General features: G+C 47.0%; 1 protein-coding gene across 2 annotated transcripts in view; it reads right to left on the reverse strand.

Moving 5' to 3' along the window:
• LOC137545092 (uncharacterized) overlaps nt 1-14,697 on the reverse strand; it is an 85,965-nt gene that overhangs the window by 41,115 nt on the left and 30,153 nt on the right. For both annotated transcript variants that reach the window (XM_068266203.1, XM_068266202.1), the window contains exons 2-4: nt 8,870-9,208; nt 7,415-7,630; nt 5,015-5,239 (exon numbers count right to left, since the gene is read on the reverse strand). In XM_068266203.1, coding sequence (XP_068122304.1) covers nt 5,015-5,239; nt 7,415-7,630; nt 8,870-9,208 — 780 coding nt within the window. The remainder of the gene's footprint in view (nt 1-5,014; nt 5,240-7,414; nt 7,631-8,869; nt 9,209-14,697) is intronic.

Raw genomic sequence — 14,697 nt, forward strand, 5'->3', positions numbered from 1 at the left:
CCTCTGACGACGATCCAGCAACCGGTCTTCGTTGTCCGTCTGCGCCCGTACTTCCTGCGTACGCTAACGGGAGCAGATCTCGATGGGATCGCGGGGCTGGATTGTCACAATTACATCATACTTTTTTTTTCCGCTTCAGATTTGCTTTAAAGGCAACTGAGCACCAGGATTTTTTTTTAAATGAACTTGTGGTACTCATAAGAGAGGTTTATAATGTAGTGTGTTGTGGGGAGTGGGAGTTTGAGCCTCAGTACTTACCTATGGGGTGCTGCTTCTCTGGCCCCCAGCCCGTATTGCAAGTGCCATCTTCTGCATCTGCAAATTTTTGTAGTTCCCGGCAGTGTCTCATACGCACCACAATGCATGCTGAGAGATGTAGTCCATGTAATAAGTACAGATATGTTCTTGCATTCAGGGACTACACCTCCCAGCATGCATTGCGGCGTACGTAAGACACTGACAGGAACTACAAGACTCGACAGATGTGGCCAGTCTGTGGAGAAGACGGGTTGGGATCAGAGAAGCAGCAACCAGTAGGTAAATAGTGAGGCTCAACCTGACAGCACACTCCATTACAAACCTCTTTTATAGGTAGGTGCATTAAAAAAAAAATAGTGCTCAGATCCATTTAATAAATACAGGCTGTTGGGTTCTTGCTGTGGGTGTGCAAAAACTCTGATTCACCAACCTCCCAGCAGTTCATGGTTGAACCAATTTGAAGTGTGGATTGCAAGTTGGTGGTACCTAACAGCATCCAGTGCATGGTTGCTGGTTCATGTATGGTATCCATAAAGTCAGTGGAGATGCCATAGCAAATCAGTTCCACAGTGTAGGTGGTGGGTTTAAAAGTGAACCTGAAGGGAAGAAACTCCTTTCAGATTAGATTAGCGCCAGGCAAACTACAGCCCACAGGCTGTATCCGGCTCTCGTGCGTTGGGTCTCCTCTCCTCCCCCCCTGGAGAGTTGTGAGCGGGTGGCGGGGGGGAATTTAACCCCTTCCGACCGCCTAACGCCACTAGGTGGCTGGAAGGTGGCAGCCCCAAGACTACGTAACGCAGAAAGGCATCAAGAGCAGTGGGCGGAGATTAGCGGGGATCGCATCGCCGCTAACAGACTGAAAAAAAAAGTAACAGCCATTTCTTTCTGTTGTACAGCGCTGCAATCTAATGCAGCGCTGTACTGGGGACAGCCCTGCCACTCAGCTGTCCCCTGGAGGGGAAAAAACAAAGGTTCGTTCTCATAGGCTGATGCCTATGAGAGACAATCCTGTTTGGCTGACAGGGGGAGGGAGGGTGAAAATAAATGAAAAAAAACAAACAAAACGATTTTTATACAAATAAATTAATAAAAACCTCTGCAGCAGCGATTAGAGCCCACCAACAGAAAGCTCTGTTGGTGGGCAGAAAAGGAAGGGGGGGGGGATTCATTTGTGTGCTTAGTAGTATGGCTCTGCAGCAAGCTATTAAAGCTGCAGAGAACTAAATTGTAAAAAAAATAGCCTGGTCACTGGGAGGTGGGAAGTCTGTTGTCCTTGAGGGTCCTTTTCCACTGCGAAACGCATGCGTTTGCGAGCAATTTTGATTATGATGTGCGCTTTTTATGCGTTTGCGTTTTTTTGATTGGCAAGTGTTGTCCTGACTTTTGAAAATAGATACTAGTGTTAAATCTATACAAAACCCAAATGCATTTCTACGCGTTTTTCATGCGTTCCTATACTTTACAATACAACGCAAAGTGCATCATAATTGCACAGTCATGCGTTTGCATTTTTTTTTTTTAGTGGAACGCAGCAGTGGAAAAGGCCACCCAAGATTCCACTTCCCTACCACGCTATGTTTTGCTGATCGGTGCTGCGTGGGCTCTCCAGCCCGCAGCACCGATCAGCTAGCAGCCAGGCCGATCAGACTTCCCCCCTTTTTTCCCCACTAGGGGGATGTCCTGCTGGGGGGGTCTGATCGCCGCCGGCTGCTTGCGCTTGCGGGGGGGGGGGGCTCTTCAAAGCCCCCCTCCGCAGCGCTTCCTGGCCTCCTTCCCCTTCCCTCCCTCTCCCTCCCCCTGTGAGCGGCGCAGGACGGATTTCCGTCCTGCGCCTGATGGGATAGGCTTTAGCCTATCAGATGCCGGTGATCCCCGGCCAATCAGAGGCCGGGGATCACCGATCTCCTCTACGGCGCTGCTGCGCAGCAGCGCCGTATACATGTAAACACCGGGGAAGATCTTCCCCGTGTGTTTACATTTACCCTGCGAGCCGCCGATCGGCTCGCAGGGTGTTCACGGAGACACCCTCCGGGAACTGACATGGAACGGCCGCTCATACGAGCGGCCGTTTCCATGGTATACACTTCTGGATTCAGGGGCGTGTATATACGCTCCGAGAATCCGGAAGTGGTTAAACAGGCTGCACTTAAGGATCAGCAAACGCATGCAGCAGGCTTGGGAAGCACTCGAGTTCCTGAGTAGTTTCCTAGATGGGTGCGCCCAGGGCTAGATTACTGGAAAGGCCACCAAGGCTCGGGCCTTGGGCGGCAGCTAGCCAAGGGGCAGCTGGGCATGGAAGAGGGATTGCTGCATATAGAAAAAAAAGAGATTGCAAATGGAATACAAAGGTTGCAAATTAGGAGCAACACAGTGAAATAGGGAGCTTCTTTCCAAGGGACTGGTATAGAACTAAAGTGGGCTGCTTTACATGAATGTTAGACATGGAAGAGGGGGCTGCACAAGGAATAGGAGGGGTTGCTGCACATGGAAGGGAAGCTACATGAAAGTTGGCAGAAAAAGTATAAATCCATCATTGGGCACCCCCAATCTGCCCATGTGTGAACTCGGACAGTATGGATCTGCTCATCTTCAGAAGTACTCGGGGAGTTGTGGCTCAATGACAAAAAGCAACATCCCGACAGCTGAAAACTGAGTGGGTTCCGGGAGAAGCTGCATGATCCAATCGTCACCCCCTCTAGTTGGGGACCTCTGTAAGTGGATGTTAGGAGGACTTGGGGTCCAAGAGGAGGCACAGAACCTCCCCAGTCCTCTCTCCGTGCACTGCTCTCCCCTTTTTGAATTTATTTGTCCAACTGGCCAAATATGTGTTCGGAAGTCCTTGTGAAGCTTCAGAAATACTCGAAGATGAGCAGGTCCGCACTGCGCCCGTCTTCAGAAACACTCGGGGATGTGAGAGCTTCCAAAGCCTTCTGAGGACTCCCAAAGACATGGAATTTCAACGGGGGACAGCAACGATGGACTGAGGACACAGAGAGAGGACCTGTAGGGCTGTACGAGATCCAGAGCTTTCCTTCTATATAAAAATAGAGGAGTATCAAACTTTTATTTTGTTTGGCTTTACATTTGCTTTAACCCCCTCCCAACCGCCAATCAGCGTTGGGAGGGTGGCAGCTCAAGGATCGCCTAACACCGAAAGGCATCAAGTTCTGGGGAGAGGTTTTGCAAGAGAACACACATGCATCTCCGATTGAATGACGGAGCTCCGTCATCAGTCTCCCAGCGCGTTCGCTGCTAGGAGACTGTCAGATGGCGAGACTATCGTCTATTTACATTGTACAGCTTTGCAATCTGTGGCAGCGCTGTACTGGGGACAGCTGTGTCACTCGGCTGTCCCCTACAGAGGCTCAGAGAGCGATCGGCTCTCATAAGCTGATGCCTATGTCAGCCAACTGCTGTCATTGGCTGGCGGGGGGGGGGGGGGGGGGGGAGGGGACAAGGGAGGGGAGAAAGAAAATAAAAATACATTAAAAAAAATAAAAATAAAACAAGTAAATAAAAAAAATAATCAATCAAAAACGATCAGAGCCCACCAACAGAAAGCTCTGTTGGTGGTCAGAAAAGGGGGGGGGGGAGGGAGAAAATTTGTGCGTTAGTTGTGTGGCTCTGCAGGAAGCCATTAAAGCTGCACAGCCCTAGTTTGTAAAAAAATAGCCTGGTCACTAGGGGGGTAAAGTTTGTGGTCCTTAAGTGGTTAAAGTGGGATAATACTCTGACATAACATTCAATAAAAATGTGTTTTGTTACTTTTTATTACCCAGTTGGTTATCATATTTGCATTTGTGCACAAGTAATATTGCCTGTTTACAAATTACAAGTTCCCAAAGTACCCTGAAAGCTGCCATTGCATTTTATTGCATAGCTGTTGTATTTATATATTAAGATATATCTAATGATCACTTCTCAGCTCATTTTCAGCACAGCTAGGAATGTATCTGACAAAGAAATGTAAACAAAAGATAATGCTATCGCCTCTTTGGATGCCGCCAGAAGCTGCTCACTGAAGCAAGGAGCTTTCCACTGAAGAATAAAGTGTTGCATTTACCCGTTTGAATACTGTTCTGCTACATTTTTTTTTGTGGTAGTAGGCTTAAAGAGGAACTGTAACGACAAAACGGCCCCTGGGGGGTACTCACCTCGGGTGGGGGAAGCCTCAGGATCCTAATGAGGCTTCCCACGCGGTCCTGCGTCCCTCGGGGGTCTCGCTGTAGCCCTCCGTACAGCCGTGACGCAATATTTACCTTCCTGGCTCCTGCGCAGGCGCTCTGATGGCTGTTGGCGCCGAAGTAGGCGGAAATACCCGATCGCCGTCGGGTCTGCTCTACTGCGCAGGCGCAAGTTTCCGGCGCCTGCGCAGTAGAGCGGACCCGACGGAGATCGGGTATTTCCTTCTATTTCCGTGCCGAAAGTCGCCACAGCGCCCCCGCTGGAGCCAGCAAAGGTAAATATTGAAGCTACAGTCGGCTCTGTCGCCGGCTGTTCGGAGGGCTGCAGCGAGACCCCCGTGGGACAGAGGACGGCGTGGGAAGCCTCATTAGGATCCGGAGACTTTCCCCACCCGAGGCGAGTACCCCCCAGGGGAGGTTTTTGTTGTTACAGAGTCTCTTTAAGGCTGTAAATCTATTAGAGCAAAGAAGAAATGCTGAGTTTCATACTTTCAATACAGCACATCTAAAACTTCTCATATTGATCTACCTATAGGAAGTGATACAGTCCCAGTTTATGCAGGTATACATACTGTGAGTGAAGTTGCAGTTTATCTTGTGCTCAGCAGATAGTGAAGATGCAGAGAGATGCAAGGTGCTGGTCACGGTGATCACATCTCCGGTCTTGTTTTCTTTGTCTTCCCGGCTGATGGGATCCCCTTCATTCTGCCACATAATCCTGAGCTTATCTTTCCCGGAAGCTTGGCACTGAACAACAATCGTCTCATCCGCCCTTTTACTGGGATTACTCAGACTTTCTGGAACAAAATCATTAACCAGAGGAGGTCAAGGAGATGCCAATACTTCAGGCTTACATACAATTTTATGCAATTGAATGCATAATTGGAACTGGGCCAATGAAATTTCACAGGAAGTGCATTCAATTGGTGTAATCCCAAGCTGCATACAATTTGCATGAGCCCCACAATGGGTCGCACCGAGGTACTCGTCCTGACGCTTCCCCGCCACAAGGACTAAGTAAGTCTATGGAGACTGGCACACTTCACGTGATGCGACGTAGTGCAGCGAAAGTATCCAAATCGCCGCAATGCCGATGTAAAGGCTGCAGCGCATTACCACATGATCTCTGCCTACCGCATGGATTATGTATTAATGCAAGTCAATGGGCGACACAGGCAGTGTGCACGACAAGTGTGCGGTGCTGCATGGTGCACATGCGCAGACCAACAGGAATCCCAGTGATCTACTTCCTGCCCAGAAGGGGTATGTTACTAGCACGGGGTTGGGCCTATGCATATGATCCTGTTGCCATACCATGGCGCTGGATCATATGAAGCCTCATATCTGTGGTGCGATGCGCACATGTTGCACCAACCAACTGGACAACCAACTCATTTACATACTGCGCACGCAAGCAAAACAGACTGGATCACACGGCCATATTCAAAACAAGTGCATTTTGTTGCTCAAACGTCTTTACTAGGATTGCAGCAAATCGGAGCTTTTCAAATATATCAAATCACATGCTTCTCCATAAGTTCTCCTAGAAACCGCCATCCCTATTGGCCATTCAAAATTGGATGGGTGTATGGGGGGCCTTTCTTACTGTGCAACAAATACAGTATTTATTGTAGCTTTTAACAAACAAAAAAAAGTTTTTTTCTTCAAATTCTGTGTTTGTTTTTTACTTTCCAGAGAGACAGTACCAATAGTCTGCTCTCTTCATACTACAGAAATAGACTTGTGACACTATGGGCTTGATTCACTAAAGCGTGCAAAGTGTTAGCACGCCAATGAAAAGCCACTTTGCATGTGCCAACTACTCAGCTGAGTAGTTAGCCCGTGCCAACTACTCAGCACCCTAGTTAGCCCGTGCCAACTACTCAGCACCCTAGTTAGCCCGTGCCAACTACTCAGCACCCTAGTTAGCCAGTGCCAACTACTCAGCACCCTAGTTAGCCCGTGCCAACTACTCAGCACCCTAGTTAGCCCGTGCCAACTACTCAGCACCCTAGTTAGCCCGTGCCAACTACTCAGCACCCTAGTTAGCCCGTGCCAACTACTCAGCACCCTAGTTAGCCCGTGCCAACTACTCAGCACCCTAGTTAGCCCGTGCCAACTACTCAGCACCCTAGTTAGCCCGTGCCAACTACTCAGCACCCTAGTTAGCACGTGCCAACTACTCAGCACCCTAGTTAGCACGTGCCAACTACTCAGCACCCTAGTTAGCACGTGCAAAGCTTTTAGGCGTGATAACTCAGTTATCACGCTTTTGTGAATCAAGCCCTATGTGTGGTTCTTCCTGCCCCTGCGATCAGTGTAGGCAGCATGATCATGTGACTTGGTGAGCATCGAGCCACCCTGCAAACAGCTTCAGAGCTGCTGTAGCAGCAGAAAACCAATCAGATAAGGCAGAGCAGTTCTACATTCAGTACTTTAAGATATTAAAGAGAACCCGAGACAACGTAAAAAAAAAAAACAACAACACAATTTACACATACCTGGGGCTTCCTCCAGCCCCCTGCAGGCCTCCCGACCCTCCTCCATTATGGGTCCCGGTAAATGAGCAAGCCAGAGCGTAGTGCCTCCCTCCTCCCGCCAGCCAATCTCATAGGTATCAGCCAATCACTCCTGAGCCTGCCAGGGGGACAGCCGTATCACATGGCTGTCCCCAGTACATCGCTGCCGCAGATCGCAGCGCTGTACAGGGTAGACAGACGGCGGTATTGCCATCCAACAGTCTAGTGGTGATCGCTGCTGGGAGACTGAATGACCGAGCGGAGCTCTGTCATTCAAGCGGAGATGCACACACATCGGCGCACGTGAACTCCTGCAAAACACACCCCCAGGACTGCCTGCCAATTGGCGTTAGGCGTTCCTGGGGCTGCCACAGCGCTCACGCAAATTGGCGTGAAGCAGTCTTTTAAGGATTGATATTCTGGAAATCTGACTGGATTAGCCCTAAGACGCACCATGCAGGCTCCGGCTCCTTCTTGCTCTGCTGTGTAGTGTAAATGTACAGTTTGGATTGAGGTTTGTCTCATTTTCGGGGTATTCTCCCTTCTGCACGGATCTCTCTGCCCCGCTGATGCTGTGCTGCACATGGTGACGTGTCTGTATCCGCTGCGGATTCAGGTCCACGCCGAGGTCACTTCCTCTTGCGGTGCACTCCACTTTGTTTACCACACCTAAATAAATAAAAATATAACATTTGTAGGTAGCGAGATTACACAGGCAAGAACTTGACATTGGCTGAAACCTGCTAATTCATCACAGGCTGGCAAGCGGAATTGGATGTATTTTCTTTACAATGCAGATCCGTTGATATTTACTTTTTACAGTAACAGTAACCACTGCAGAATTGTTTGATGCCCTTTTGGCACTTGGCCCTGCCCAGCGGTGTAACAATAGCCCCTGCAGGCCCAGAGTTATGCAGCAGAGCTGTAGATTTACCTGTTCCAGCACTGCATCTGGTCTCCTTTCCAGCAGCCTTTTGCTTTATAGTGTATACCTCATAACATGTATAGGGAGCCTGAGGTGTGCAGCTGCTGGGAAACACTGAGGAGACCCAACACAGCGCAGGAGCAGGTATATGCAATGCTCCACAGCAACTCTGCATTGTGTAGTGGGAAGAGTATAGTTTGGGTCCAGCAGAGGGCCCCCTTCCCTCAATGGGAAGGGGGCCCTATGGCTGCACTGTGCAGGTGCAAAGAACGGCCTGCTCCTGCACAGTAGCATGGTGCTGCTCGTGCATGGAATTTTTTTTTCAGTGCACAAGCAGGTCAGGCATGAACCCTACTGGCGCCTGTGCAATGCAGCTTTTCTTGTACAAGGAGGAGAGCGCAGCCATGAAGATGAGAGTCTCAGCCCGCAGCATTGGGGTCACGGAGAATCGGGGAAGCTTCTGGAACATCCTGAGGCATACACCTAAAGTTACAGGTATCCTTCAAAATCCTTCCCAATGCCAAACCTTCTAATTCTAAAAAATAAAGCTAACCTTCCTCTATACTATATGTATAACCTTATATGTACCCCTAAAGCAAACCTCCCCCTCCCTATTGTATAACCATATCTGTACCCCTAAAAGTAGCCTCCTCTAGCCTATATGTACAACCTTATATGTACCCCTTTATAGAGGACAGAGCTTACCAGTTGACAAGTACCACCTGGAATAACATCTAAGGTACTCCTTGCAACATATGAATGGCTTAGGAACACTCCTGAATTACATGTAAATTATTTCTTAGTACACTGATATACTATTAAATAGCTAAAACACTTATTCCGGTTCATGTATGATTTATCAGATAGTAATAGTAAGGCTACACTAGAACACCCTAATTGCCCCCACCCACTGCTGCCCTCTACTCACCATTATCCTAGGGGCTTTCCATAGTGCCCTGACATGAAAAAGCACTTCAACTCACCAAGTTTATGAAGGCAAACTTCTCCGGGGTAGGCCCCTTCTGGGTAAGCATTAAAGAGACAATTGTAGCAAGCTTCATCTTCTGTCTCCAGCTTAGAGATCTGTATTGAGGATATGGTGGAATTGGCTTGAAGAACAGAAACATGATTCTCGAATCGTCTGTCGATGTTTGTTCCGTACTTCTCGCTGTGTGTCACCATGTTCTGGGTGTTCTTACCCCTCTTCTTCTGCCAAGTGACTTGCAAGACATCCTTATTAGCTAGGAAGTTACACGTTAGGATCACATCTTCTCCAAGCCCAACTGTGCCTTCCTGTCTGCAGGTGACCCAAGGCTCTAGTGCTGCAAATAAAGGGTAGAACAAGGTTACCAATAAATGCCAAATATAATATAGTAGCATCTCGGTTATTATGAACTCAGCTAACCAGCAGTCTCAACCAACCAGCACAAATCACCGGCAGTACCAACAGTGGTGAAGGACAACTTCTTAGGCTGTTTGTGGACTCTGCTGTGCTTAGACGGGGTTCCAGGGCTTCCCAAGTTTAATATACTTTAAATAACTGTATTTTAACATTTCATAAAGAGTTCATGGTATGTATATAGAGTGGGATATAGTACTGGATTAGCTAGGCCTATTTTTAACACTAGGGGCCATATGCAATTCCCTTTCTCACCTGAGTTTTCTCCTAGGAGAAAAAAATTCATCTTCCATTTAAAACAACATTTTAGCACTTTGCAATGGAAAAAGTATCAAAAAGTAGGTAAAAAGTAGGTAAAAAGTACTATCACAATTATTTTGAGCATTTCTTTGCTTGCTAATGGTTTAAAAATCAATTTATTGACAAGTTTCAAAATATCATCTAGGAGAAAAGTCAGGTGAAAAATTCCATTGCATTTGGGCCTGAGTCTCAAGCAACCACAAGTCCACAATACAAACTTCAAGAGAACCCGAGGTGTGTTTAAAGAATGTTATCTGCATACAGAGGCTGGATCTGCCTATACAGCCCAGCCTCTGTTGCTATCCCAAACCCCACTAAGGTCCCCCTGCACTCTGCAATCCGTCATAAATCACAGCCATGCTATGAGGCTGTGTTTACATCAGTAGTGTCAGTCTCAGCTGCTCCCCCGCCTCCTGCATAGCTCCGGTCCCTGCCCCCGTCCCTTCCCTCCAATCAGCAGGGAGGGAAGGGATGCAGGCGGGGACTGGAGTTCTGCAGGAGGCGGGGAGAGCAGCAGACTGACACTATAGAGATAAAACACAGCCAGCTCTGACAAGCTGTTTGTCAGCAGCGTGGCTGTGATTTATGAGGGATTGCAGAGTGCAGGGGGACCTTAGGGGGGTTTGGGATAGCAACTGAGGCTGGGCTGTATAGGCAGATCCAGCCTCTGTATGCAGATATTATTCTTCAAACCCACCTCGGGTTCTCTTTAAAGAGAACCCAAGTTGGGTTTGTGAAATCATATTAGGATACAGAGGCATGTTCCGTATACAGTGACTAGCCTCTGTGTCCTTCTATAGTACCACCATCCACTTCCCCGGGCTCTGCTGACCCCCCATAAAATAAAAAGCACCAGGCTAGCGACACGCAGATTGTGGCTAGCCTGCTAATTACCTCTGCCTGTCATTAACCCGCTGCTCCCCCGCCTCCTGTATAGCGCAGCTCCCCGCCTGTGTCCCTTCTTACCTCCGTAAGCCGATTGGAGGAAGCTGATGGAGGCGAGGAGCCGCGCTATACAGGAGGCAGGAGAGCGGCAGGTGAATGACAGGCAGAGGTAAATAGTAGGCTAGCGACAATCTGCATGTCGCTAGCCTGGTGCTTTTTTTTTTTTTTTTTTTTTTTTTTTTTTTTTACCTCTAGCAGACTGCGTCACGCCGCTGGGCGTGGCCGCGGCAGCAGCCCCAGGACTGCCTAACGCCGATCGGCATGAAGTCCTGGGGTTCTGTTTTGCAGGAGATCACGCGCATCTGCTTTGTGGGCGTAGCAGAGCACCGCCTTCAGTCTCAGAGCGGCGTCTAATTACCCGTATAGCGCTGTACTGGGGACAGCTGTGTGACACGGCTGTCCCCTCCTGAGGCACAGAGGTGATCGGCTGTCATAGGCTGAAGCCTATGACAGCTGATCACGTGGAGTGGCTGGGATTTTTATTTAAAAAACATAAACAAAACCAACATCTGGGGGGGCGATCAGACCCCACCAACAGAGAGCTCTGTTGGTGGGGAGAAAAGGTCTTTGGACTGGTTGTACTATAGAAGGACACAGAGGCTAGTCACTGTATGCAGAACACGCTTCTGTGTCCTAATATGATTTCACAAGCCCACCTCGGGTACTGGTTAAAGGAATACTTAAGTGAAACAATTAAAGAAAAAGATTTGAACTTACCTGGGGCTTCCTGCAGCCTCATGGAGTCATCCTGCTCTCGCGACGTCCTCCCGATCCCCTCCGGCCACTACGGCGCAACAGTGATTTTCACGTACTCCATATGTGCAGAAGTGCGATCAGGGTTTCATGCGGCTCTTGGCCAGGCATGCACAGAAGCAGGCAACTGCCCAGCTTTGTGGGTGCCCCCGCTGCTGGCCGGAGGGGATCGAGAGGACGTCGTGGGCACAAAACGGCTGCAGTTAAATTAAAATCATTATTTAATTTCACTTAACTATTCCTTTAACTGGCATCAACCGATCCCAGTTGGTGCCGGATAACCAAAACTCTACTGTATACATGAGGAATTTATGCTGAATGCCTCCCATAGAAAGCTGTCACTACATTGGATAATATTATATAGGAGAGAACAGAGGCGCCAAAAGGATAAAAGGGGTTTTAAAGGAGCTTAAAAGCCAAAACTTGGTAATTAGAGGAGGCAGTGGTGGACTTACCTCCTCCAAGCAGACACAACACGACTGTACATTCAGTCTATTTATTAACAAACTCCAGATAAAACAAAGCAACGAGTTTCACGGGTCAGCGCCCGCTTCCTCAGGCAATAGAAAAAGGAGTTACAGCTGCAAGTGACAGATATCAGAGGGTATATTGTTTCTGCAGAAACAATATACCCTCTGATATCTGTCACTTGCAGCTGTAACTCCTTTTTCTATTGCCTGAGGAAGCGGGCGCTGACCCGTGAAACACGTTGCTTTGTTTTATCTGGAGTTTGTTAATAAATAGACTGAATGTACAGTCGTGTTGTGTCTGCTTGGAGGAGGTAAGTCCACCACTGCCTCCTCTAATTACCAAGTTTTGGCTTTTAAGCTCCTTTAAAACCCCTTTTATCCTTTTGGCGCCTCTGTTCTCTCCTATATAATATTGTATCCACCCTGGGTGGAGGGTTGCAACCCTTTCTACTATCTACAGAGAGCGACTTCTTATTCCTGAGTGGGGTCAGGATAATCTCCCCACCTGCCTTTACAGTGGTTGCCTATTGGTGACCCATGTTTGTGAGTATAACAACTATTACTCTTTGTCATTACATACTACACTATTGGGGCTCTTGGTGTTCCTCTGTTTATCACATTGGATAATATGGTGGCCAGGGGTTTGCACCTTGTTCCAAATAATGTCACCACAGCAAGGAGATCCTGTAGAAGCTATATTAATACACAAATCAGAAACCGTTGTTTAAGATCTTGAGGCCCATTTTGCACTAGCATGCTTTCATTGCATTACCCTTTCTGCATGCAGGGCAGCCCAACAGCAATGAAAGTCCTATGGAGCCTAGCACACTTACCCTGCTTCGTTGGAAGTGCCGATTTTGCCTGTGAGCCATCACAAAGTCAGCAGCTCATTACCACCGGACTTCCGCGGTGAGGGAATGCATGCAAGTCACTGGGCAACACAGAAAATGTAAATACATTGGCGTACATGTGTGGAACGATACAATTCCGACGGGGGAACCCAGGAACCCCAGTGATGTACTTCCTGACCAGCAGGGAGAATGTCAGCGGGCGAGGGGTGGTGACAAGCATGTGGCACTATGCATATGACCCTGTTGGCGCACTCTGCTGCAGGGTCATATGAATGCAGTTGTTTTGCGTTGTGATGCGATGGGGTGGAGCATCGCACTGCAAAGCCCAGGTGAAAAACCGGCCTAAAAAGCTTATAGTATTGAATATCTGTTGACCCTCATACTACATAGAGGTGGTAAAATTTGTCAGTGAGTGGCCAATCATAACTGAATGTGTGTACCAGACAAAAAAAAAAAAAAAAAAAAAAAAAAAACGTACGTTTCTAAATCTCCATACAGACTTGAGACTAAAGGTCCATACACACATCCAATTTTTATCAGCAGATAACTGGCCAATTATACCACTTCCATGTAGTATGATAACATACTTACAGTCTGTTCATAGTATTTACAATCTGTAAATACCCTCGTACTACATGGCAGTGGTAAAATTGGTCAGTCATTTGCAGATTAAAAATTGGATGTGTGTATGGAGCCTAAAGCCTGGTACACAATTTCAATTATGATTGGCCAATCGTTGACCAATTCAGACTTTTATTTTAAATGGGAAAACGTAAACTGCAGCCATTCTTTTTTTTACTTTCAAAGATTTTATTGAAACAACAACAAGAATTAACATAGTGAATGGGTTGACAATTATCAAGGTTTATCATAACATTACAAGAAGGTAAAGCTAAGGTCATATATACATACATGAAAGGATTTTAACAACATTATCATGGATTGTGTTGAGGAATTAGTGTAGAATCCCATAGGGGAGGTTTCTAATACCCTTTCTTTTACTATTATTATTACCCCGTCTATGACACCTAGGAGAATTGGTGAGAATATTGGGAGTAACCAACTAAGCCATGGTGGAGATGGGAAGCTGAAATGTGCCTAATGGAATTGAAATAAAGTAGATTTGTAAATGTAGTTGGATAAATATTAGGAAGTGCCTCAGTGGTCTTAGTAGATTATTGGGAGGTATAGGGTAGAGTTTTAAATTTGTGCTACTCAAGCTGTGTTTTGATATGAGAACCTTCCGGTGATTTTAACCATAGGTCCCAGATATTAGAAAAAAGACAGTGTTATTTTCCATAAGAAGGCTGGAGAGATATTCGTTTATACACAGGGAATTTGTTTTTTGGATAATCAAGTGCCATTGTAGGTCTGATTTACGCCATGAGGCCGCTATAACCTGTCTTGTGGCGGTGCAAAGTTTGGTCAGGAGAGTGTTCTCCCATTTAGTGAGCATTAGTACCAGGAGGTTTAGTAGGGCGTTTGTTATCTCTGGGTAGATTTTAATATTAGTAGCGTTGCTTATCCAATTATAAACTCTCATCCATATATTTTGGACTTTCGGACAATCCCACCAGATGTGTCTAAAAGAGCCTTTAGTGGTACATTTCCTAAAGCAATTAGGGTCTTTGTCTGGGGAGATATTAGTGGAACACTTCTGGGTCAGCTTCCAGATTTTTTCCCAATCATCTTTTGATATAGGGGATGAGATATCCGTTTCCCAGTGTATTTGTGCCCCGGTTTTGTCGTCCAGGTTGGGGGTAGTTAATTGTTTATAGATGATTGAGATTAAGTGTTTAGGGAGTTTATTGGATAGTGTATAATGAGAACCTGGAAAGTAATTGACTATTGGGTGCATGTAGAGTTATCAATAGAAAACTTTAATAAACATTAATATAAACATCCATTACATAAATCCTAAAATCCAAGGTTGACAAACACATAGGAAAAGAGGGGGGAGAAGGGGTTTCTAACCTACTGGACATATATAGCTAGCTTGGCACCAGAGAGAAAAAAATGGGGCTGCAGTCCCCCGGCTCTGAATGTTCTTAATTCAAAAACCCTGACCAACAGTCTTGTGAAAACGACCCCAA

The sequence above is a fragment of the Hyperolius riggenbachi genome, chromosome 2, assembly GCF_040937935.1.
Source record: "Hyperolius riggenbachi isolate aHypRig1 chromosome 2, aHypRig1.pri, whole genome shotgun sequence".
Classification (NCBI taxonomy): domain Eukaryota; kingdom Metazoa; phylum Chordata; class Amphibia; order Anura; family Hyperoliidae; genus Hyperolius; species Hyperolius riggenbachi.